The sequence below is a fragment of the Macaca fascicularis genome, chromosome 6 (assembly GCF_037993035.2).
Source record: "Macaca fascicularis isolate 582-1 chromosome 6, T2T-MFA8v1.1".
NCBI lineage: Eukaryota > Metazoa > Chordata > Mammalia > Primates > Cercopithecidae > Macaca > Macaca fascicularis.
In genome coordinates, this window is record NC_088380.1 from 156,509,457 (window position 1) to 156,535,748 (window position 26,292).

The following is a 26,292-nucleotide window of genomic DNA, read 5'->3' on the forward strand; positions in this document are numbered from 1 at the left end:
ATCCGCCATGTGCGGCCCTGGCTGGCTATTTAAGAAACCAGATGAATCAGGTCTGGTGCCCACACGAAAGCTCACATTCTGATGGAATTGAAAGACCTGTCCGAGGCATTCTGCTGTGGGATAACTGAGCCTGATGCTATGGGCAGAATTTAGGGCCCAATCCTAGGAGTTCAGTAACTGAGAGATTTCAGAACTTGAATTGGAATTTTAGAGAATCCCAGAAATTAGAATTTTCTTCCAAAATGCCGTTGGCTGCTAAGAGCCAGCCATCTGCTAGTGAGGGCCCTGTTGCCCTGATCAGGGTGGGCCCTTCAGTGGCAGAGTTAGGATCAGGCCCAGGACTCCTGGCTCTCAAAATGTGAGCAAATGTTGGTGCCAGCTTTGACAGGTTTATTCAAGAACTCGTGTCTGTCTCTTCTCCTCCTCTCCCAGCCGCTCCTTCCAGGCTCTGAACGCCAGGCGCAGGCTCTCCTGAGCAGGTATGGCCCTGGGAAGCTGTACCAGGCGACAAGCAACATCAGTGGGACTGGGACTCTGGACCTGACTCTGCCTCGGGGCCAAATTGTGGCCCTCCTTCAAAACAAGGACACCAAAGGCAACAGCAGCCGCTGGCTGGTGGACACCGGGGGTACGTGGGCCTTTGTGAGCCCTTCTTCTCCTTCTGGAAAAACCACCCCACAGAAGCCAGTGCAGAGACCCGGGCACTCTTGTGGGCCAAAGTCGGGCTGTGCATTCCAGGATGGGAGTAGGCACAAGTGATACACACAGGACTCAGGGCACAGTCAGCTTAGAGTGACTCCGTGGGGCATGAAAAGCCAACAGGAGAAATTCAGGCATTCATTGCAGGGTCTATCATGAGGCACCTATGGTGTGCTGGGCGCTGAGCTTATGAGACAAGGCCCTGCCTGGAGGGCCTTGCAGACCACTGGGGTCAACAAGGCTATATGGAGAGAACTCCAGACCACCCTGAAAGATGGAGATGGGCACAGAGATAGAATGCTCGGACCCTGGCTACACTGCGAGAAGTCTGATGTGCAGAATGAGGGGAGCGGTCATCCTGTGCACTCAGTACTGGTCATGGCCTCGGGGAGTGCTGCTGAGGTCTGGGTGCCCCACTGTAACTGGGAACTGGGCTGGAGGGAAGTGGCACCATGAATCCAGGTGAGAGGCCCCAGGAGAGCATCTTCCAAAGAGGGGTGTGTGACCCACAAGATGAGGGGTGCATGAGATTATTGTCAGGGGATCCACAGACAGTGTTTCCTATAATACACTTCAGACAGTGTATTATAATTGTTACTGAAGCATTTTAATGTGTATTAGAAAAAATATAAGTAGTCCATAATTCCATGATTCTAATCATATTATTGTATAGTACAAGATGAAGTTTTAAAAAGTGAATCAATTAAAAAATTAAGAAAGCGGTACAAATCAGACAGAAATCATGAAACAGCACTTCCATGACTTAAGGTGGGAACAACAGAACGGGTATTAAGCAAGGCCCCCGGGGCCAAGAGGACTGGATTTGGATTCCAGCTCCACCACTTTGCTGACTGTGTGATCTCAGGGAAGTCGTGGAACCTGTCTGAGCTTGCCTGGTTCAACGTAAAATGGAGATGATATTACTGGCTGCTCTCAAAAGAGTTGATGTGAAGACTATGTAATCAAATGCTGGCTCTGTAGTTTGGCACGCCCTCAGGAAGTGATAGCCATTCATAACGACATCGATCAGAACAGCACTGGACTAGTTGCTACACACGAAGGAACTGGGGTCACGTGGAGAGGAGAAAGGCAGTCTCTGCCTCCTGGGAAAGGCAGTCCTGGGGAGAGGAAGCAGCTCTTGCTCTGGGCAGACACCAGAGGCGCATGGGAGCTGGCAGCTCATCAGGAGAGCAGTTTTCATGCCAGTCCAGGGACAAAATTTTAATCTCTCTCATAGTTGATCAAATGGAGTGGGCTGTCCAGTAGGGAATGAGCCCCCCATCACTGGCGTGTGTAAGCAGAAACCAGAAACAGTGAGTGTGGGGTAGGGGGGTTCAGGGTTCCTAGATGACCTTTTCAGGTTCTCTTGGGTGTTGAGAAGCTGTGTTGGAGACATTTACATCCATTGATTTTCTTCCCCATTAAAAGGGACGGGAAGGTGGCCCGCAGTCCGCTAACCTTCTGCATGCTCCCTAGGACATCGTGGGTATGTGCCAGCTGGGAAACTGCAGCTGTACCATGTGGTCCCCAGTGCAGAGGAGCTCAGAAGGCAGGTGGGGCTGAACAAAGATCCCCGACGTCTAACACCGGAGCCCAGCCCAGCTCCAGCGCCCTCTATTCCCACCGTGAACCAGGTGAGTATGGGAGAGGGCTAGGGGCTTGCCTCCCCTTGGCCGTCTGGACTGTGGCTTGGATTTTCCTTCTCTCTCAAAGTCTATGCCCCTCCTATCTGGTGGAGCTGCCATTCTGTGAGACCAAGGCCTTGATCAGTGGCCATGCCAGTGTCCCAGCCAGGATTGGGACCTGAGGAAAGGGGCCTCCCGCCCCTACCACAGCAACCACAGAGAACTAACTCCTCGTTCCCGATCAGCAGGGCAAGTGAGATTCATTCATTCATTCATTCATTCATTCATTCAGTATTTGCCAGGCACTGTACTAGATGAGAGATACAATGATGAGCAAGACTAAATCATGGTCTGTGCTTCCCTCAAACTTCTAATCTGAGAGTAGGGAAAACAGTGATTAATAAAATAATTGCGTGACTAACTGAAGTTAAAGTGAATAGTAGAGAGAACTACCAGAGCCCTAGGTGTAGAGAGGTCCAGGAAAGGTTTTGCTGAGAAGAACGGTGCTTTTTCTCAAACAGGAAGGGAGAAAGAGAATTAATTGGATAAAGAGGGTGTACTGGGGTGCGGACGAAAAGAGCTCTGCAGAAAAGGCCTGGTGACAGGAAAGGGTAGGAGGTGCATGAGGAACCAAATGCAGCCCGTGAGGCCGGAGAAGAAAGGGGACAGACTGGGTGTCATCTTGCTGGAGAGGTGGGCAGGGACAGGCCAGCAGGGCCTTGTGGCCTTGGCGAGGGTGTCAGTCTCAGTCTTTCTCTGAAGAGCAATGGGCAGCATGTGTATGCATGTTCATGGTAGCATTATTCATTGCAGCCAAATAGTAGAAACAACCCACAGGCCCATCAACATGAATGGATAAACACAACGCGAGCTCTTCGTACACTGGAATATTATTCAGCCATAGAGAGGAATGAAGCACCAGTACATGCTGCAGCATGGACAAGCCTCGAACACATGCTGCTAAGCGAACAAAGTCAGATGCAAAAGGCCACATAGGATTCCATTATGTGGTTGTCCAGAATGGGCAAATCCGTAGAGATAGAAGCTGAATGAGTGTTTGGCAGGAGCTGGGGGTGGGAGGTGGGGAACGGGGACTGCCAACTAGTATGAGATTTCTTTTTGGGAGTGATGAAAATGTTCTGGAATTAGATAGTGGGGATAGTTGCATGTATCTGTAAATATACTAAAAACCTCTGAATTGTATACTTTAAAAGGGTATTATAGAATGAGAATTATATCTGAAAGATAAAGTGTTTGGAAGCCATTAAGTGATTTGGCTTTGCAGGGATGGAGTCCATGAGCGGGGAAGAAGTTCAGTGGGATGTTGGAAGGATGGGATGAGACAGTAAAGCTGGGCTGCATGTATTGTGAACCTCCCTCAATGGTGGCTGCTCTCACAGTGATTGGCAGTTGAGGGTGGTGGGGGGTGCACCGCAGAGGAAGGAGGAGCGACAGAAAGGATCTGGATGGGCCGGGCGCGGTGGCTCAAGTCTGTAATCCCAGCACTTTGGGAGGCCGAGACGGGCGGATCACAAGGTCAGGAGATCGAGACCATCCTGGTTAACACGGTGAAACCCCGTCTCTACTAAAAAAAAAAAAAAAAAAAAAAAAAAAAAAAAACTAGCCGGGCGAGGTGGCGGGTGCCTGTAGTCCCAGCTACTCGGGAGGCTGAGGCAGGAGAATGGCGTAAACCCGGGAGGCGGAGCTTGCAGTGAGCTGAGATCTGGCCACTGCACTCCAGCCTGGGCGACAGAGCTAGACTCCGTCTCAAAAAAAAAAAAAAAAAAAAAAAGAAAGGATCTGGATGAACTCAGATGCTTCGGGCCAGGGTGGCTGGAGGAGCCTGCAGCAGGCTGTGAGTGCTGCACAGGTGTCTGGGGACCCTCTGCTCTAGAGCTTGTGCCACACCCACCAGGAAGGCTGTCAGACCAGCATCCTCCAGCAGTAGCCAGAAGTAAAGCACTGGGGGCTACAAAGGACCCACGAGAGCCCCACTGGAGGGCCTGACCGCCCAGCTCAGCTTCTTCCCCAGTGCCTCTGGGGAAAGGAATGAGGTTGCCCCTGCCGCCCAGCTCCAGTCAGTGTGGGTGGTGTCTCAGGGAATCCCCATCCAGGGGCTCATTTGGGTGAGCTCAGCTGTCTGTCTACACAAGCACACCAACTGCTTCCTCTGGGATTTTATGGGACTTGCCCGGGATCATCCCAGCCCTTCCATGGTGCTTAATGTTCCTGAGGCCTGACCATCAGTACTAACAGTAATTGTAAAAACAAAAAACAAACAAACAAAAAAAACCGAAGCAGCCTGCGTAAAGCCCTATACATATATTCCTTCATGAAATTCTCTCAATTACCTGAAGGGGATGGGACCATTCCCTCCATTTTGCAGATGGTAAAACAGGCTCAGAGAGGTTAAATATTAGCCTAATAAATGCCATCCTCGCCAGTTGTTTTCTCTAGTTCAATTTCTCTCTTTCTCTCTCTTTCTTTCTCTCTTTTTTCTTTCTTCCTTCCTTTTTTTCCTTTCTTTCTTCCTTTTTCTCTTTCTTCTTCTTCTTTTTTTTTTTTTGAGACAGGGTCTGGCTCTATGGCCCAGGCTGGAGTACAGTGGTATGATCTGGGCTTACTGCAGCCTCAACTTCCAGGGCTCAAGCAATCCTCCCACCTCAGCCTCCTGAGTAGCTAGGATTACAGGTGTGTGCCACCATGCCCAGCTGATTTTTGTATTTGTAGTAGAGACAGGGTTTCACCATGTTGGCCAGGCTGGTCCCAAACTCCTGATCTCAGGTCATCTGCCCCCCTCTGCCTCCCAAAGTGCTGGGATTACAGACATGAGCCACCACGCTTGGCCCAGTTCTATACTTTTCTGTAAAAAGTAAACAAGTTACCCAAATCCTTGTCTCCACTTTCAGCTGGCAAACTGGCCTGGGCAGCTCAAACCGTTAGATCTGGAGAGGGATAGGGTGCTGAGTCTGCTCAGTGATGTGGCAACAGTGGATCAAAAATCTCTGTTTGGAGGTCAGACAGGCCTAGATTCACTGCTGTGCAATTTTGAGTAAGTTCCTTGATCCTCATTTTTCTTATCTGAAAAATGCAGCAAATAGAATGATAGAATTATTGTGAAAACCCAAACCCAATAGAGTGCCAGGACAGTGCCAGTCACATAGTGTGGGCTGTGGTACTAGCAGATGCAGTCATTGCCTTTAGCACAAAAGATGTACTTGGGAGGTGATGAGCATCCAGCAACGGGGATGAGAGCCAGTTGGTTGGGAACAGGATAAACAGCCTCTCTGGATTGAGTCTGTCTACCTTCTCACCCTAACCATTTCTGTGTCACTCCCCATGTGTTTCAGGTCATAGCCGTATACCCTTTTGTGGCCAGAAGCAGCCATGAAGTGAGTCTGCAGGCAGGCCAGCCCGTGACCATCCTGGAGGCCCAGGACAAGAAGGGGAACCCAGAGTGGAGCCTGGTGGAAGTGAATGGACAGAGGGGTTATGTGCCTTCTGGCTTCCTGGCCAGGGCCCAGAGCCCAGTTTTGTGGGGCTGGAGTCTGCCCTCTTAGGGTACCCTCCGTGGAGCCCACATTGCCAAGTGGTGGGGGAGGCTTAGAGGCTCTGACTCTGGAGGGAAAAGAAGCAAAGGAAAGGTGGAGGAGGAAGGGAAGACCAGGCCAGGGTGGGGGAAGCGCACTCAGGAGGCAGCCAGAAGACGTGGGCGGGCCCCGCAGAGTGCTTGGTGTGGCGGGGGCACAGGAGGCTCCAGCCAGGACTGCGCATTATGTCTGCATAAAGAACTCATTCCGACCTGGGGTCACAATGCACTTGGACAGCAGGTCACAGCTGATTGGCCAGGACTCTCCATCGCTTATGGCCTGTCTTAGCTCTGCCTCCATCCGGGCCTGCCTGTGGGCATGGGTCACACAGGAGAATGTTACCTGCGTGCTGTGTGGTTGCAGGAAGCAGGTTCTGGAGGAGTCCAGAACTGTCTGGTCAGACAGTTCATTTCCTACACATGGTATCAGGAGACATCATAACCAAGGAGTCAGCTTTTATTCTCTATGCTGGAAGCTGAGTTTATCTTGGGCAGCGACCCACCGGGAGCCCTCTCAAGTGGGGAAGCCATGGATTCATCAGTGTGGCAGAGAGGTTCCCAAGACCCTTGACTGGTCCTGGGAGTGGGTGTGACCAAGTCATAGTTCTGGAATGTGTGTAGGCAAATTCAGAGGCCGTTCCAGGGAAGAGGGGATTTTGATGCTGTGTTAGGTGGGGTGTGTGAGGCTGTTGGCAGCAGGTGAACAGCTGCTGCTGTGTTCTCTGGACTAGGGAACAAAGGGGTATGCAAATCATAGGGGAAATTCTGGGAAGGTGGTGAAAAGGCCTGGTGCGTGGGGAGGTTGGGGAATGGCTTGCTTTCCTGTTTCTGGATAGAAGGGGAGCCAGGGGGAACCCCCGGTGGTTTTGGGTGGCCCCGGAAGTCCTGGAGGCAGCCGTGGATGTGATGCAATTGCCTGTGGGACCTTAGATGTAGGACACAACTTCAGTGTTCCATCCAGAAAGACCCAACTCACAGGGTTGTGCTGAGAATGACGTGAGGCTAAGCATGCAGAGCTCCCTGTAAACTGTGAAGTGTGATACAAATGTAAATGGCAGCAGTGATCTCAGGGTGGCCCCCACCTTGCAGCCCTCCCTCATGCCCATGCCCGTGGCAGCAAACCTTGTTCATCAGTATGGCTTTCTTTCCTGTAACCCGAGATCTAGCTTGGGGGCCTTCTCAGTACTGCATTCTACGTAGCCAGCCTCTTCAGCTTGGTAAGTGAGCCAGTCCATTCTGGAACCTGGAAATTGGAGCCTCTCAAAAACAGTTCCTGTTCAAGGAAGACTGACCCGCTGGGGCAATGTTGGGTGCAGTGCAGTCACTGCTTGGGGTTGTCATATCTAGGCTATTGCTCTGGGCAAAGATAAACTGCAAGATTCACAGAAATGGGAAAAGGTGACCAAGTGTGATCTTATACAACTGACAAAGTTTGTAACCCACCCAAGATAGAATGTGTGTCGAACAGGAGGTAGTTTAGATATATTTCCAAGAACATGTCTATGTTATAACCATAGTGCCTAAGCAGTGAGCTCTAGGTTTTGAAGGGCTTTTAAGAAATATATACATGTCTGTGTCAGACAGTCTATAACTTGCCTCCTCTGGACCTGTTAAAGCACGAAGACTGCGTGATACAAGAGAAATGCAGCCCCTACAGTTCCTTTCTCAGCAGCGAATTCACTTTAGAGGATGCTCTTGACTCATTCTCCCTGCTCTTTCCTGCTCAGATTTCTGATAAAAATAAAAAGCATAGGGGAACATATAATGAAATAGGAAACCCACTCGTGGGTTCCACAGCTACCTACCAAGGGCCTACTGTGTGCTAGAATTGTAGCTCAGGGGTTCTCAATGTAGCTGCTCACTGAAGTTACCATGGCAGGTTTCAACTGGCAGAATCCATGCTCCCTCCCACCCAGAGATTCTGATGAAATTGGTTTAGGGTGTGGTTGGGCCTCAGGAATTCAGAAAACTTCCCAGGTGCTTCTAATGTGCAGCCAGGGTTAAGGACCTCTGCCCTAGACACAAAGTGTTGGACAGATAGACCTGGGGCCAGAGATGGCCATGAGCTGTAAGCTAGGATGTGCCCCAACTGAGCTCTGAATTAGCTAGTTCAAACAGGTGCTTTAGAGGCAGTGTGAAAGGGGACAGCCTGTTCTGTCAGGTCTCAGAATGTATATCTATTAAGTGCCATTAAAAGGGACCTGAACAAAATTGGATGTCTTGTAGGCAAAAGGGAGGAAAATAAAATATACTTGGAACCAAGTCTATGTCATGAAGGGAAAATAAAAATGTATTCAGTAGCATGTGGGTTATGGTTTCTCATAGACCAGGGGATAAGATTAAAAGTCACTGAAGGTGGGAAAATGCATATTGAGAAGATGAGAATGGCCTGTATTGTCTCCAGGGGAATCTGTGTAATACGCCTTTTCCCTCTCCAAATGCCTAGAACCACGGCACTGTGTCTTATTTATTTCACTGTTGGGCTGTCACATACTAAACTTGCAAAGATGTTTGCCTGTGAACTGAACAAGACTTCCAGGAGTTGAAGTCTGATTCACAAGGGTACCCCTTGCCTCCCATGATGGAGTGAGAACTCTTAAACCCCTCAGGCCCCAATTCAGTTGTGGACATGAGGACAAGATTACAATATCAAAATAAAGATGAATGAATGGTTGGTTAATATGATGAGCACCAGCTCAACGAGTAACTGATGTGAACTGCCGGGAATAAAGGACTTCAAAGATGGAAAGTCTCTGGAATTTGTGTGACTCTAACCACTGGGTAGCCAGATACCCTGCTGTGCCATTTGTTTGCTAGACACTTGCTGTATATAAAAATGACATCTTGTTTGCTCAAGTATCCATTTAATGGACACCCTTCATACCTCAGGGAGCTGGCCTGAGCTGCTGGGGGATACAGAAATAAATTAGACAGATGAGGCCCTGTCTTCCAGATCCCAGTCTCTAAGGGAGGCAGATGGGGCAACCATCAATTAAACGCTGTGTAAGTGTCAGGATGAAGTAATGGCAGGTGCCACACAAGCCAGGGAAGAGGCCTGCCTCTGACTCAGACTTGGCGGCCAAGGAAGGCTTCCTGGAAGAGGTGAAATCCAAGCTGAGGCTCAGTGGGTGGTTAGGTGAAGATGGCAGACAGAGCACATCTGGAGGCCCAGAGGTGCAGCAAACATGGCAAGGAGCCTTGGATTTTATTCTGAGGGCAGTGGGGGAGGCATGAAAGGGTTTGAAGCAGAGGAGTAACGTGCTTAGGGTTGTACTTTGGGAAGATCACTAAGCTCTGGCTGTGTGCCTTTGTGCCCAGAGGCAACTGCATGCTCCTTGAGGCTGTAATCCCAGCACTTTGGGAGGCCGAGGTGGGTGGATCATGAGGTCAAGAGATCGAGACCATCCTGGCTAACACGGTGAAACCCTGTCTCTACTAAAAATACAAAAAATTAGCCGGGCGTGGTGGCAGGCGCCTGTAGTCCCAGCTACTCAGAAGGCTGAGCTTGCAGTGAGCCAAGATCGTGCCACTGCACTCCAGCCTGGGGGACAGAGCGAGACTCTGTCTCAAAAAAAAAAAAAAAAAAAAAAAAAAGGAAGAAAAAAAAAAATCTGAGTCCAAGACCTACTTGGCCATAGGCAAGCAGCAAATGCCTTGACTATGGATGGACAGTGGTTTCTATGTATGAAGACATCTGCTAATGGCTCCCAGGCTGCTCTGTCCTCTCCACTCAGACTCAAAAGTACTCACTGCAGAGTTCTGGCCCGTCTCAAGGGATCCCTGGCCCCCTCCACCAGGACTTAACTTCTAACATGAAAGAGTCATTTTAAGGCCTCTTGTGGCAGGAAAGAGCCTAAAATACCCTGGGCTGGGGCAAAGGAAAGAGCCGGATTCCTCTCCTGGCAATATCATGGAAGCTGGGATCCTGAACGATTTATTCACTTAACCTTGCTCATTTGTTTTTTTCTTATCTATAATTTCCCAACTTACCTTTTCTGTTTTCTCATCTGTAAAATGGATACAATAATTCCTGTTCTCTCAGGGTTGGTAAAAGGATTAAATGAGAGACAATCAGTGTGCCTGGTGGTAGATGTATGAGGAATATCACTGACATGCATCGATGGCACAGGAGAAAACTAGGACCACCAGGTGGCAGCAGGGCTTTTCTGATCGGCTAAGGGACGGCTGGGAAGCGCCTTTGGGACCAATCTGAAATGCCCATGGTGCCAGGCAGTTAGTGGAGATGAGAGGAAGGGCCAAGTAAAAGGTATTAGGGGATGATAGGGGCTGTGTTGACCAGAGCATCCACACTCAGTCTAAAGAGCTGTAGCTTCTTGGCTCCAACCAACTGTTCCCACATCAGAAGGAGGGCACCATGGTACCATTCTGATATTTCTTTTTTTTTTTTTTTTTTTTTTGAGACGGAGTCTTGCTCTGTGCCCCAGGCTGGAGTGCAGTGGCGCGATCTCGGCTCACTGCAAGCTCCGCCCCCCCGGGTTCACGCCATTCTCCTGCCTCAGCCTCCCGAGTAGCTGGGACTACAGGCGCCTGCCACCTCGCCCGGCTAATTTTCTTGTATTTTTAGTAGAGACGGGGTTTCACCGTGTTAGCCAGGATGGTCTCGATCTCCTGACCTCGTGATCCGCCCGTCTCGGCCTCCCAAAGTGCTAGGATTACAGGCTTGAGCCACCGCGCCCGGCCCATTCTGATATTTCAAGAGAAGCTGCCAGGAACCAGAGTTTTTGTTTGTTTGTTTGTTTGTTTATTTATTATTATTATTTGAGACAGAGTCTCACTCTGTCTTATCCAGGCTGCAGTGCAGTGGCACGATCTTGGCTCACTGCAGCCTCCGCCTCCCGGTTCAAGCAATTCTCCTGTCTCAGCCTCCCGAGTAGCTGGGATTGCAGACGTGTGCCACCACACCTGGCTAATTTTGTATTTTTAGCAGAGATGGGGTTTCACCATGTTAGCCAGGCTGGTCTCAAACTCCTGACCTCAGGTGATCCACTCGCTTCGGCCTCACAAAGTGCTGGGAATACAGGCGTGAGCCACTGCGTTCGGCCTGTTTTTATTTTTTCATGTGATATCTTCCATGTGGAGATCGCGGGGTCCACAACAGTTTGCCTCCTTGCATATTCTGCCTGAATGTGGGTTGAGTGTTCTTGGTGATCTTCTCTGAAGAATGACTCACATCTTTGTATTTCCTGTGAAATCCCTTTCTGTGTCCTCACTTTAATCACCCCTTCATCAGACATTAATTTCCCTTCCTTAGATCTCCGGGAAACATCGTTTCCTTTGTTAATGTTATTATTGTTGTTATTGTCTTCAAAGTTTTGTTGTTGGTCATAGTTTCTGACCCACTAGACAGGCTCCCCATAATACTTAGCATACAAGGTTCTTTGGAGAATTAAATGAGATGCTGACATAAACCCCTTAGCCAAGCACCCAGCTCATTAGTGCTCAATAAACTTACTTGTCGTTATTATAGGGACTTCCGAGGAGATGCATGAAGTTTAGAGGAAGATTTCTAGGGCTTGTCTGCCTCCCTCTATGTGGGATGCTGATGAGCCCACTCTCCTATGTAGAAGAAGGCCCCTTGTCCTGGGTCCTGAGGGCTTAGCTGGGATTGGGCACAGCTCTTCACTCAGAGGCTGCCGTCACACCCCACAGGCATTCCTGGGGCTTTCCTTCCTCTGCCGTCCCTGGTGCTGCCAGGCTGGGGCAGTGCTCATGGGCACAAGCACCCCAGGGTCTCCCTGCCTCTCTCCAGCCATAGGGTGTTCTGGCATCCACTGCGTCTGCACAGGGATAAGCCGGGCAGGTAATCAGGCATTAAGCAGGCACACGGGATACTGATGGAGCACTTCCTCTGGTCATAGGCTCAGGGCGCTTTGCAGCCAGGAGCATCCTTTCAGGTGTTTCCAGGGGATGCGGCAGCTTTGAGGCAGACTCCAGCAAGAGTCTGCTGGAGGCTTCAGTAGAAGCTGAGGGAGTGAAATGAGGTGGGGACCAGGTTTGTCCCTGGTTTGTCCTCATAGACTGTCACTTACGGCTGGGCTTAGGAGCACTAGCTGCCGGTGTTCCGCTAATCCTGGAGGTCTCAGGCAGGACATCTCAGGGTCTAGGACATCTCAGGGTGCTTCTGGGTTCCCCATCTTGGGCCTGTCTGCCTGTCATTGGTCCTCCAGGGTCTGGATATCCTCAGGGCCTGTGAGTGGAAACTGAGTTGTAAGCAGTGGCTGCCAGTTTGGGACAGCGCTGACCCTCAGGCAGGCTGGGCCGGGGGAAACCCAGGAGTGGTTCCCTCCCATCCTGAGCAGCTCCTGTCTCCAGAGGCGGGTTGTTCGCTTGCTTACCATCATGTTTGTTCCCTGCCTTGCTCTGCTCTGTGCTGCGGGGAACTCCATTTCCCCGGCTCCCCTGCCCTCTGGCTGCCTGATAGGTTTGGCCCATGGGAGGCACTGGCAGGTGGGAGAAATGCCGCAGTTTCCCCCCTCTGCTTCAGGTAGCATCTCTGCCAGTGGCTGGTCTCCTCCGTGGTCCCAGCTCCCACTGGAGAGCCCCTCCCTCGTAGTCCCAGGTCCCATCACACAGGCCTGGCTGTGCTTCCAGTTTCTGTCTGGTGACGCCAGATCCTAGACACTAGGATCTTTCCTGCATCCCTCCAGTGGAGGGGCTGTAATGTCTTTTTGCTACTGTTCATCTCTGGAGTGCTTCTCAGATCTTTCACCAGTGTAACCTACTCCCTATAATGAATTCCTTCTGTTCTTTTTTTAAATTTTTTTTAGATGGAGTCTCGCTCTGTCACCCAGGCTGGAGTGCAGTGGCTTGATCTTGGCTTACTGCAACCTCCAGCTCCTAGGTTTGAGCAATTCTCCTGCCTCGGCCTCCTGAGTAGCTGGGATGACAGGCGCCCACTGCCACGCCTGGCTAATTTTTGTATTTTCAGTAGAGACACAGTTTCGCCATGTTGGCCAGGTTGGTCTCGAATTCCTGACCTCAGGTGATCCAACCACCTAGGCCTCCCAAAGTGCTGGGATTACAGGTGTTAGCCACCGCACTCAGCCCAAATTCCTTCTGTTCCAATGCATAGAGTGGTTTCTGCTTTCTGACTGCACAGCAAAACACCACTCAGGAGCCAGGGCTGCAGGGAAGGGCTGCGTCTTGGGGCTATGGGATCCCTGGCACCTCCCTGGTACCTGGTCCCTCAGGCAGCCCAGCCCTTGGGGAACAATGGCAGCCATCTCTAGGTCTGTCTGCACCTTCCCTGGTTCAGGGGGCTGTCAGACCTTCCTACACGGAGCTCTTGGAATGTCTTCGGTCCCAGAAGAGCTGAGCTGGTCATGCTCCAGGATCAGTGGCTGTGGTAGTCTGCTGAGCTTCCCCAGTCTTGGCCGGCTGAGACCATTACTGCCAAGCCCAGAGCAGACAAACACAGAGGAAATCCAAGGCCACTGTGTCAGTGCAGAGCCAGGCTTTGGGGAAGGGCCAGGCCCTACAGCCCTGGGGGAGGGGAGGAGGAAACACAGTTTTCCAGTCATGATGCCTCAGCAGCATGTGTCTGGCCTCAACTCAGAAGGGGCAGTGAGCCCCAGGTTTCGGAGATGGGAAGTGGGAGGGGCTTCTGGCCAGGGCAGACACCGCTGGTCTTGGGGTCTCAGGGCTCCTGGGCACATCAGTAGAGCCTCTGGCGTGGGAATAGAGCAGCACATTAATAGCAATAACTGCCGCCTCTTTTCACTACTTACAGTGCTGTTTGAGGTTAAATGAGGGAATCCACTTGACAGGACTAATTCAATGCCTGGCACATGGGAAGCTCTCAAGAGCTCCAAGCTAAAAGACCAAACACCAATCTCAACAGCAGCCAGCTGCCATGGGCCTCACGCTGTTGGGCTGTCATGAGACTCGTGGTCCGGATGGAGTCCCAGGCCTCTCCCCTGGGGCAGGGCTGGAGCTGGGGACACAGATCCAGCTAGAAGAGGGTCGCGTCAGGTGAGGGATCCCAGGAGTTGGGAGGGCATAGTGATCCTGGGACACACTCCCCAGGGATGCGGGGGAGGCAGCAGGTGTCCAGCAGGCAGTTGGAGCCGTTGTGGGACACTTGGGAATGGGCATCTCCTAGTGTCCAGGCAGGTCAGAGGTCAGAGCCAGGTCAGACTGCGGGCAGTAGGGTTTCAATCTTTGGTTGGGGTTCAAGCACTAAGCTCTGGGGAAGGAGAGATCAGGCCGATGAAAGATACAGAGATCACAGCAGGAGGCAGCATTGAGAACTGGGCACAGGGTTAGAGGATGACTGTCAGTGCAGGGGACTTCGTACTGGGCTCTGGTGGCTGCCCTAGAGCTGCTTAAAACCCTCTCATTTAAAGACAGGATGGTCTTAGGGAGCCATGTGGGGCCAGACTTGGGTCTCGGGATGAAGAGGTGGTGGTGGTAGACAGAGGGCCAGACTTCCCATGCAAAATGCTCTCCTTCAAATCCTGTCCGCACATTACCAGCTGTGTGGCCTCCTTCAAACAAGTTGCTTAATCTCTCTGAAACCTCACTTTCCTCCGTGTGGGCAAATCAGGACAGAGTCCTGCTACAGAGTTGTAGGGATGTCGACACAGGATACATCATGGGAGACTTTGGCACTCTATCTGCACATAAAAGTGCTTAATAACAAATTGATCCTTGGCCACACAAGCCAGTTTTGATCCCTCCCACCCCCTTCCCGGTATTTCTTCCAAGTGTTGCAGGCAGCGGCCCCACGCTCACACCCGCTGTGCCTTCAGCTTTCTCCCTAATGCCCGTGGCTCTGACCCTTCACCGTCGGGAATTCTGAAAAATACCCCATGGCTGCGTGAGTTCTTTCAAAACTGAAAGCAAGTAGATGTCTTAAGAGGCCAAAGGTTGTTCCCCTGGGAACGTAACTGTGACCATGTCCTCAGATACTCTCTGGTGATCGGTCGGCCATCTTGAGTTACTGCAGTCTCCTGGCGCCTCCCTGGTCTGCCATGGTGCGGTTGCAGCCGACCTAGTTGATTGGCCCGCGTGTGAGAGTGTGACTTCCCCCTACTTTTTTGTTTTGTAATTTTTAAATCAACTTTCTAAATGCTTTTATTTCCATTTTTTGTCCTCCCTGCTCCCAAAAAATGTCATGAGTCAGAAGAGCAACCATAAAATAAAAATACAAACACAGACCAGGTGCGGTGGTTCAGATCTAAAGTCTCAGCACTTTGAGAGGCCGAGGGGGGAGGATCGCTTGAGTCCAGGAGTTCGAGACCAGCCTGGGCAACATGGTGAAACCCCGTCTCCACAAAAAAATACAAAAATTAGCTGGGCATGGTGGTGCATGCCTGTGGTAGCAGTTACTTGGGAGGCTGAGGCGGGAGGATCACTTGAGCCTGCTGAGGCTGCAGTGAGCTCAGATCTCATCACTGCACTCCAGTGTGGGCAACAGAGTGAGAAAAAAAATACAAACATATTCATGCACACACACACACACACACACACAATTGGAAAAATCTCAACATCCATCCCTTCTTTTTACACCCCCCCATCCCACCTCCCACACCAGAGATTCCAGGGTGTGGCATTCCCCTTAGGAGCAATGTGCCCCCATCTCCACTTTGAAAATCACAGCTACCAGCCAAAAGCACTTTGTCCAGACTTACTTTCTGTCGTTTATGCTGTGGGTATAATTTTGTTTTGTTTTTCTTAATGGATAACAATATGCATGTAATACATTATTTTTAATAAAATTGGATATGAAATTTAAATTATATAATCCTACCCCAGCCGGGCGCAGTGGCTCACGCCTGTAATCCCAGCACTTTGGGAGGCCGAGACAGGCGGATCACGAGGTCAGGAGATCGAGACCATCCTGGCTAACACGGTGAAACCCCGTCTCTACTAAAAATACAAAAAATAGCCGGGCGAGGTGGCGGGCACCTGTAGTCCCAGCTATTCCGGAGGCTAAGGCAAGAGAATGGCGTGAACCCGGGAGGCGGAGCTTGCAGTGAGCTGAGATCCAGCCACTGCACTCCAGCCTGGGCGACAGAGCGAGACTCCGTCTCAAAAAACAAAAACAAAAACAAAAATTCCTCCCCCAGAATTCGGTAACATTTCTTTAGCCCCCTGTAAGGTACGACCTCAACAACAAACAGCTACCCTGCAACTTGCAGCTTGCAAACACCTAACCTGCAATTTACTAAGAGGGAAAGACTATGGGAAGAGAGGCTTTGGGGTCACATACAATTGTTTCCGCCAGAAACATGGGCCTCATCCCTGATTCCTCTCTTCCTCTCAGCCCTTCACATTCAATCCTTTCATTTTCCCTCCTAACCCTATCTGAAATTGGTCCACTTCTGCTCCACCTCCACCCTCTCCACCACTTCACCCATCATCTCTTGTCTGGACTCCTGACGGTCTCTGCTCCCACCTCGGCCTTTACCCACAACGCACTCTCCATAGAGTAGCAAAGTGATTCTTCAAAACAGGAAATTGGAGAATGTCAGTCCTCTGCTGAAAACTGTAACAAAACCCTAACTCCTTACTCTGAACTAAGAGGCCCTAACTGTCCCAGTCACCTTGCACAACCCTCCCCTTGGTCACCATATGAGGGCCACACTTGCTCTCTCTCTATTTCTCAGTGATTCTTAACTAAGCTTATCCCTGACTCAGGGCCTTTGCACTGCACTGCCTGTTCCCTTCCCTGGAATGCTCTTCCCCCAGATCTGCCCGTGGCCAGTTTTCCTTGCCATGAAGGTCTCAGCGTAAATGTCGGCTCCTGAGTGACGCCTTTGCTGACCACTCAATCTAGTGGCCTCCAGCCCTCCCCATTTCACTCCTCACCGCTGACTATTGCATCACACTGTCTTACTTTCTTTTTTCATTAAAATAAAATCTTTTTTTTTTTTTTGAGACAGGGTTTTGCTCTCTCACCCAGGCTGGGGTGCAGTGGTACAATTTCAGTTCACTGCAACCTCTGCCTTCTGGGCTTAAGTGATTCTCCCACCTCAGCCTCCCGAAGAGCTGTACCACCATGCCCAGCTAATTTTTGTATTTTTTGTAGAGATGGGGTTTCATCATATCGGCCAAGCTGGTCTCAAGCTCCCAGGCTCAAGCAATCTGCCCACCTTGGCCTCCCAAAGTGCTGGGATTATAGGTGTGAGCCACCGTGCACGGTCCTGTCTTATTTTCGTTACAGATCACTCCTTGTTTTCTTGTTTGTGTATTTGTTTATTGTCTGACTCACTCACCAGAAAATAAGCTTCTCAAAGGCAGGGTCTGTATCCTTCTTATTCAATGCAACATTTTGGGACCATACTTATACTAAAAAATTATTCACTGTTTGTCTGGAATTCACATTTTACTAGTTGCCCGGCATTTTATCTGGCAACCCTACTTGAGGCCCGCGGTCTCACATCTTGGGGACATGGGCCCAAGAGAATGAAGCTGGCATGTGAAGAGGAGAGAAGAGAAGAGAAAAAATACCTTAGTGGAGAGAGACAGAGAGGACACAAGGAAGACAGTGTCAGAGAGAGAGAGGAGGAGACACCATAGAGAATGAGCGGGATTGAGTAAAAGCGACGCTGAGAGAGAATGAGGGACAGAAACAGAGAAAAACAAGAAAGAGTAATAGAATAAGACAGGGTCAGAGAGACAGATTGTGAGAGGCAGAGAAAGACCAAGAGAGAGAGGCACAGAGACACCAACAGACCCTTCTGATAGCGTGCAAGTCCCATAGTTCAGTGACCCAAGCTCAACTCCCCGCTGCTTTTTCTGTAGTTTGTTTACAGGCACCGATATACTCCCCTTTTGCTTAAGAATAATAGCTAACATCTCTTGAACTTTTGTGCATGCCAGGCTGGGGCCAGGTGCTTCGGATGACTGCCTCCTTTATGCCGTCCCCTCACAACGATCCCGTGTGATTCCCTCTGCAGGGAAAGAACTGAGGAACAGTTCTTTAAATAACATGCCCAAGGTTACAGAGATGCTAGGCAGCAGAGCTTGGATTCAAACCCACGCAGTTAGTTGCCAGAGCATTTGACCGCCACATGGGGTCATTGTCAGTTGCAACTAAGGAGGTCCTGAGTGGCAGTTGGGTAGAGCCGATTCAGCAGAGAGGCTGGCTCCCTTTGGGATGCTGACCCCAGACCCTCGAGAGGCAGATTGGCATGATGTTGGGAAAGTTCTTTACCTTCTCGGAGCCTCAACTTCCTATTCTGTAAAATGGAGCTGATACTAACAGTAGCTATGCCCTAGGGTTGATTGATATGTAGGCTAAGACTGACTGAGACACACACACACACACCACAGCAGTTACATCAAGTAAACATTTAAAAATACTCACAGACATTTTCATGATCTTCTGTTCATCTCTGACACCCAGCACAGGATCTGGCATAAAGCCAGTGCTTAGGTTACCTTGATGGGTGATGATGAGACTGAAGAATATTAATGAGAATCCTAATGATCATTTATTCAACAGCTACTACATACCAGGCATTGTGCTAAGCACCTTACAGGCATCTTTCAGTCAATCTCTGCAACAGCCCTGTCAATGTAAGTATTGTTATCCCCATTCTACATATGAGAAAACTGAGGTCCTGTGAAATCAATTGACCAGAAAGGGCACAGAGAGAAATCCAGAGCTAATATCTCAACCCCAGTGCATAAGGAAAGGACACCAGCTCAGTGACTATGTTTGCTTAATGCAGCGGAGAAGTGGATGGATTGCACTGAGATGTTTTCCCATGGGCTGAGGTTTTCTCTTTTTTTTCTTTCTTCGTGTGTGTGTGTGTGTGTGTGTGTGTGTGAGATAGAGTTTTACTCTGTTGCCCAGGCTGGAGTACAGTGGCATGATCTTAGCACACTGCAACCTGGAACTCCTGGGCTCAGGGATCCTCCTGCTTCAGCCTCCCAAGTAGCTAGGACAATGGGTGCGCCACCACACCCAGCTAATTTTTTATTTTTTGTAGAGAAGGGGCCTCACTTTGCTGACCAGGCTGGTCTCAAACTTCTGGACTCAAAAGATGCCCCCACCTCTGCTGGGATTATAGGCATGAGCCACTACTGCCGGTCTGGGCTGAGTTTTGACTGCTTATCATTCTCTTCATGTCCCTTCCAGATGCCTTGTGTGCACACTTTTTAATGCACTGTCATCTCACTAGATGGCTATAACGAGTCCCATCCTATGACGGAGGCCCAAAGGCCCAGGGACTTGCCGAGGGCTACACGGGAATTAAGAACAGAGCAGGTTCTGAACTCAGCTTCATCTGACTGGAAGTCTAGTCTCTGTCCACTGTACCCAACTGTCTGAACTACAGGGAGCCACAGCAGAGCATGACGTCCCTCAGACCTCCCCAAAGCACCCACTTTTCATCATCCCCACTGCCAACGAATGCCCCACATTGGGGTCCATGAGTGTGCATCTCCTATCCTACAATAGCCTCTCAATGCATCTCCAGCCCAGTTCCTCCTGCCTTCCCTCTTCGAAAGGTCACCACCAGGGCCAGCTTTCAGAAGCACAGATTTCACTCTGTCACTCCTTCCAAGGCTTTATGGTCCAACCTCTATTAGTCCCCTCCAACCCCCACTTGAACTCTCTGCCCTGGCTGAGCTGAAGTTTCTCTATTGCTCTCTCTGGCCCGTGCTCTTTCATCTTCCCCACTCTCCTTCACCCCTGCTAAACTATCCTTCAAATCTCAGTGACATGTCACTTCCTCCAGGAAGTCCTCCTTGCTTGGTTTAGGTGCTCTTTCTGTATAGCCTTCTACTCAGGTCCTTCTCCCTCTCTGTTGAGGTTGCTGTTTTACTGTTTCACTTGAGGGTCTCTCCCACTGAGTCAGCTTCATGAGGGTAGGGTCCATGTCTGTCTTGTTCACACTTCATCCCCAGAGCCTGGCACCACGTCTACTGCGTGGTTGGCACTCAGTGAAAAGCTGTTGAATAAATGAACAAGTACAGAAATGAGGACTCCATTATTATTATTATTATTATTAATTATTCACATTCAGCATCAAGCTCAGTTTGCTGGCATGTAGTAGGCTCCCAGACACATATGCTGAATGGATGATGGAGGAATGAAGAAATGAATTAAAAACATGGTTCAACCTCCACACCCCACCACCATTTGCCCACTTCTTAGCTTGCAGGCCTCTCTCAACTGCAGCATCTCCTGCAGAATAAAAAGAATTGCAACTCCTTGTTTGAATGCTGTGGGGTTTTGAGTAGAAAGAAATACTACTCCTTTGACAAGAAGAATTTCAGGCGAAAGAGGCTTTTCTTGCTGGTGAAGGGAGGAGGGAGAGTTGGGGCCTCAGCCCAGTTTCTGGATGGCCTCAATTGGCCCTGAACTGACTAATAAAGTGTGAAATTGACTTTATCCTCCGCCACATCTCCCCAGCCAGCGTATCCCTGTAGCATCTCCCTCTGCTACAACCGATGCAGCACTGTCGCCATCTCCTCCGTCACTGGCAGCCAGACAGGTCATTACCACCCACGCAGCCCCAGGGCCTAGTGACTCTGCAGAGCCCAGGAAGTCATTTGGCCTCAGGCCAATATAGGCTTTCAAAGCTAGAAGCATCCAATGTGGCATGTCTGACGCACCTTCTAAGCCAGCCACTGGCTCTTTTTGTCCCTATTTACTCCTCTGGCACTGGCTCACTGACTTCTAAGATGTGGGTGGGGGCTGCAGTGGGTGACAGCATTGGGTGAGCTCTTTGAGCCTCACCCTGGCCCGTTGTACCAAAAGCAGGGTTGAAGAATCAGAGCCAAAGGGGTTTGAGAAAGCAATGCAATCAGAGAGTTGGAGCTTTGCAAAGGTAGCTCAGGGAGACCCTGAGGTGTCTTAAGGGCTACTTGGGAGGTGATAGGAGGCCCCCAAGGCCCTGTTTCTACCAGGACAGGGCCTTTTTAAATCTATTTTGTTTATTCCCTAGTTTAAGATTTCCTAGGAGGAAGGAGAGTCTACAGCCCCAGTGAGGCCTAAAACTAGCGCTCTATCCAGCGGTCATTCCCAACCTTGCCTGGGAATCAGGATTAACTGCATGACTTGGTGAGAAATGCCGATGCTGAGCCCCGTAGCATTTTTGTCTGCTCAGAACCTATTTCCTCTTCCCCCAAGGATAGCTTCCATGTTCTCTTGAGAGCCATACCTACCCCACACATCAACCATGTGGTGTGAGTGAAGACCCTGCTTGGTCCCTTGAAACTCCAGGCACAAGCGTTTCCCTAGGCCTGACCAGTCACAGACAGAGTGATCAGTCCAGAGGCTGGAGTGGCAGCCCCCAGAATTTTGTCAACGCTATAAACGTTCTCTTTTCTCAGAGACTTTAGGCTTTTGGCTGGTGGCTGTCATCTTGGAACTGGTGGCTAAGAATGAAGCCAACAAAGAGGCAAACCATGACAAAAGATGAGAGGGGGAGGGGGAGAGAGAGAGAGAGAGAGGCTGGAAAAAACAGAGGCAGGCAGACACATCTGGTGTCATGTTATGAGCACCTGGATTCAGCCATGCCTGAAGTTTATACCCCTAGTTTATTCAGGTACATGAGCCAATAAATTTATTTTTGTTTTGTTTTTTGCTTCACCCAGTTTTACCTGACGTGTTTCTGCTACTTGCCACTGTAAGAGTCCTGGCTAATACACAGAACCTTTCTCGGATCTATTTAATTGTGATCTCCATGGATGGATCTGAGAATCTGTATTTCTCAAAAAGTTTCTCAGGAAATGCTGTGAAGTTTCACCCCTTCATCAGCATTGTTTGGGCATCGCTGAGATCCTGGTCTAACGAAGCACAGATAAAAGTGATCCTTCTGTAAATGGTCATTATGATAAAAGTGATCCTTCTGTAAATGGCCATTATGATACTGTAATTGCAGGTCAGATACCCTACACACAGTGATATGGTTTGAATCTGCGTCTCTGCCCAAATCTCATGTTGAATTGTAATCCCCAGTGCTGGAGGTGGGACTTGCTGGGAGGCGACTGGCTCATTGGGGTGGTTTCTCATGAATGGCTTAGCACCATCCCCTGATGCTGTCTTTATGACAGTGAGTGAGTTCTTTTGAGATCTGTTTGTTAAAAGTGCATAGTACCGGCCGGGCGCGGTGGCTCAAGCCTGTAATCCCAGCACTTTGGGAGGCCGAGACGGGCGGATCATGAGGTCAGGAGATCCTGGCTAACACGGTGAAACCCCGTGTCTACTAAAAAATACAAAAAACTAGCCGGGCGAGGTGGCGGGCGCCTGTAGTCCCAGCTACTCAGGAGGCTGAGGCAGGAGAATGGCAGGAACCCGGGAGGCGGAGCTTGCAGTGAGCCGAGATCCGGCCACTGCACTCCAGCCCGGGCGACAGAGCGAGACTCCGTTTCAAAAAAAAAAAAAAAAAAAGTGCATAGTACCTCCCTCCTTGCTCTCTTCCTCCGGCTCCAACCCTGTAAAATGTGCCTGCTTCTCCTTTGCCTTCTGCCATAATTGCAAGTTTCCTGAGGCCTCCCCAGAAGCAGAAGTCGCTATGCTTCTTGTACAGTCTGCAGAACCATGAGCCAATTAAACCTCATTTCTTTATAAATTACCCAGTCTCAGCCAGCGCGGTGGCTCACATCTGTAATTCCAGCACCTTTGGAGGCTGAGGTGGGCGGATCACGAGGTCAGGAGATCCAGACCATTCTGGCTAACATGGTGAAATCCCGTCTCCACTAAAAATACAAAAATCAGCTGGGCGTGGTGGCGGGTGCCTGTAGTCCCAGCTACTCGGGAGGCTGAGGCGGGAGAACGGTGTGAACCCGGGAGGCGGAGGTTGCAGTGAGCCGAGATCATGCCACTGGACTCCAGCCGCGACAGAGTGAGACTCCGTCTCAAAAACTAAATAAAATAAATAAATAAATAAATAACCCAGACTCAAGTATTTCTTTATGGCAATACCAGAACAGACTAATACACATAGACTCAATCCTCACAGCAGCCTGATGAAGTGCAGGTTATTCTTTCCATTTTACAGATGGAGAAACTGAGGCTTAGCAAGAAGAATGAATGTGTTCAAGGGCACTGTATTAGTCCATTTTCACGCTGCTGATAAAGATATACCTGAGACTGGGCAATTTACAAAAGAAAGAGGTTTAATTGGACTTACAGTTCCACATGGCTGGGGAGGCCTCACAATCATGGCAGAAGGCAAGGAGGAGCAAGCCACATCTTACGTGGATGGCGGCAGGCAAAAGAGAGCAGAAAAACTCCCGTTTTTAAAAGTCAGATCTCGTGAGACTTACTCACTATCACAAGAACAGCATGGGAAAGAACCTCCCCTCCCTTCCACTCTCCTCCCCCTGCCCCCTGCAACCCGGAGAACTGAGTGCAGTAACCCAGGGCCTCTCTGCTCTGTTCCGCCACCGTGGTCCCATTTTCACATCCTCCTGGGATTTGTAAGCCCCTGAAACGCTCTGCTTTCCAAGCAAGGAACCAGAGCCCCAGAAAAACCCAGAGGCCATCTTGACTTGGTCCATTCTTGCCAGCCACAGTCATTAAGGAAGGGAAGACCTGGTTTAAAAGGGCTCTGAGCTGCCACCGGTGAAAACACTTCAACTCTGGTTAGGCCAAGACTGGGAAAAGGTTGGGAAAAGTGAGGGCGGGGAAGACACAGAGAAACAGAAGGGGAGAGAGAAAAGAGAGAGAACAAGCAGAAGAGACAGTGACAGAGAGACAGAAGGAAGCATGGAGGGAGAGAGATGTAGACACACTTGAGCGCACACACACACACCACACACCATACACACACACCACACACACCACACACCACACACACACCACACCACACACACAAACCACACACACACCACACACAGACTACACACACACACCGCACCACACACCACACACACACCACACACATCACACACACACCACACACCACACACACACACCCCACACACCCCACACACACACCGCACACCACCCACCACACAAACACACCACACATACCACCCACCACACACACACCACACACACACCACACACCACACACACACCACACACACACCACACACACACCACACACACCACACCCACCACTCACACCACACACTACACACACACCACACCACACACCACACACCACACACACACCACACCATACACCACACACCACACACATCACACACACACACCACACACACACATCACACACCACACACCACCCACCACACACACATCACACACATACCACACACCACACATACCACACACACCCCACACACACACCCCACACACCACACACACCACACACACACGCCACACACGCCACACAAACCACACACCACCCACCACACACACACCACACACAACACACACACACCACACACACACGCCACACACACCACACACCACCCACCACACAAACACACCACACACACCACCCACCACACACAACACACACACCATACACATCACACACACAACACACACCACACACACACCACCCACCACACAAACACACCACACAACCACCCACCACACACACACCACACACACACCACACACCACACCACACCACACACACCGCACACCACACACACACCCCACACACACCACACCCACCACTCACACCACACACTACACACACACCACACACACCACACCACACCACACACACCACACACCACACACACACCACACCATACACCACACACACACCACACACACCACACCCACCACTCACACCACACACTACACACACACCACACCACACACCACACACCACACACACACCACACCATACACCACACACCACACACACCACACACACACACCACACACACACATCACACACCACACACCACCCACCACACACACATCACACACATACCACACACCACACATACCACACACACCCCACACACACACCCCACACACCACACACCACACACACACCACACACCACACACACCACACACACACGCCACACACACCACACAAACCACACACCACCCACCACACACACACCACACACAACACACACACACCACACACACACGCCACACACACCACACACCACCCACCACACAAACACACCACACACACCACCCACCACACACAACACACACACCATACACATCACACACACAACACACACCACACACACACCACCCACCACACAAACACACCACACAACCACCCACCACACACACACCACACACACACCACACACCACACCACACCACACACACCGCACACCACACACACACCCCACACACCACACCCACCACTCACACCACACACTACACACACACCACACACACCACACCACACCACACACACCACACACCACACACACACCACACCATACACCACACACACACCACACACACCACACACACCCCACACACACCACACACACACCCCCCACACACACCACACACACACACACCACACACCACCCACCACACAAACACACCACACACACCACCCACCACACACACACCACACACACACCACACACCACACACACAACACACAACACACACAACACACCACACACCACCCACCACACAAACACACCACACACACCACCCACCACACACACACCACACACCACCCACTACACAAACACACCACACAAACACACCACACACACCACCCACCACACACACACCACACACACACCACACACCACACACACACCACACACACCACACACCACACACACACCACACCACACACCACACACACCACACCACACACCACACATACCACACACACACCACACACCATGGACACACACACACTGCACCACACACACCACACCACACACCACACACACCACACACACACACCACAGACACACCACACGCCATGGACACACACACAAACCACACACACACAAACCACACACACTACACACACCACACACACATGCCACACACACCACACCACACACCGCACACACACCACACACACCCCCCACACACACAAACCACACACACTGCACACACCACACACACATGCCACACACACACACCACACTACACACCGCACACACCCCACACACACACCACACACACACCACACACATAATACACACACAACACACACACACACCACACACACCACACACACCACACACACACTACACCACACACACACACCACACACACCACACACACACTACACCACACACACACACCACACACATACCACACACCACACACACACCATGCACACCACACACACAGAAAGAGATCCTTTAAGAGCTGTTTTATTCCTGACCCGGAACTGTATTTCATTCTCCAACTCTGCAGACACAGAAAAGCCATTATTGCAGTAAAAAAATCTCCCCACATTATTTATTGTTAATACTTATCTATTTTGTCTTTTCTAGGTTTTTACAGCTTAACTTCATTCAA

The 26,292-nt window shown here is 50.4% G+C and overlaps 1 protein-coding gene across 6 annotated transcripts in view; it reads left to right on the forward strand.

The window, feature by feature from the left end:
• The window catches only part of ARHGEF37 (Rho guanine nucleotide exchange factor 37), a 52,303-nt gene extending 43,641 nt beyond the window's left edge, over positions 1 to 8,662 (forward strand). For 2 of the 6 annotated variants that reach the window (XM_065546960.2, XM_073994566.1), the window contains 4 exons: positions 433 to 628; positions 2,176 to 2,333; positions 4,898 to 5,015; positions 5,675 to 8,662. In XM_065546960.2, the coding sequence (XP_065403032.1) occupies positions 433 to 628; positions 2,176 to 2,333; positions 4,898 to 4,999 (456 nt within the window). In that variant the 3' untranslated portion in view covers positions 5,000 to 5,015; positions 5,675 to 8,662. The remainder of the gene's footprint in view (positions 1 to 432; positions 629 to 2,175; positions 2,334 to 4,897; positions 5,016 to 5,674) is intronic. The other 4 variants (XM_005558228.4, XM_073994565.1, XR_012414243.1 and 1 more) reach the window with 3 other exon arrangements.
• The last annotated feature ends 17,630 nt before the right edge of the window (positions 8,663 to 26,292 follow it).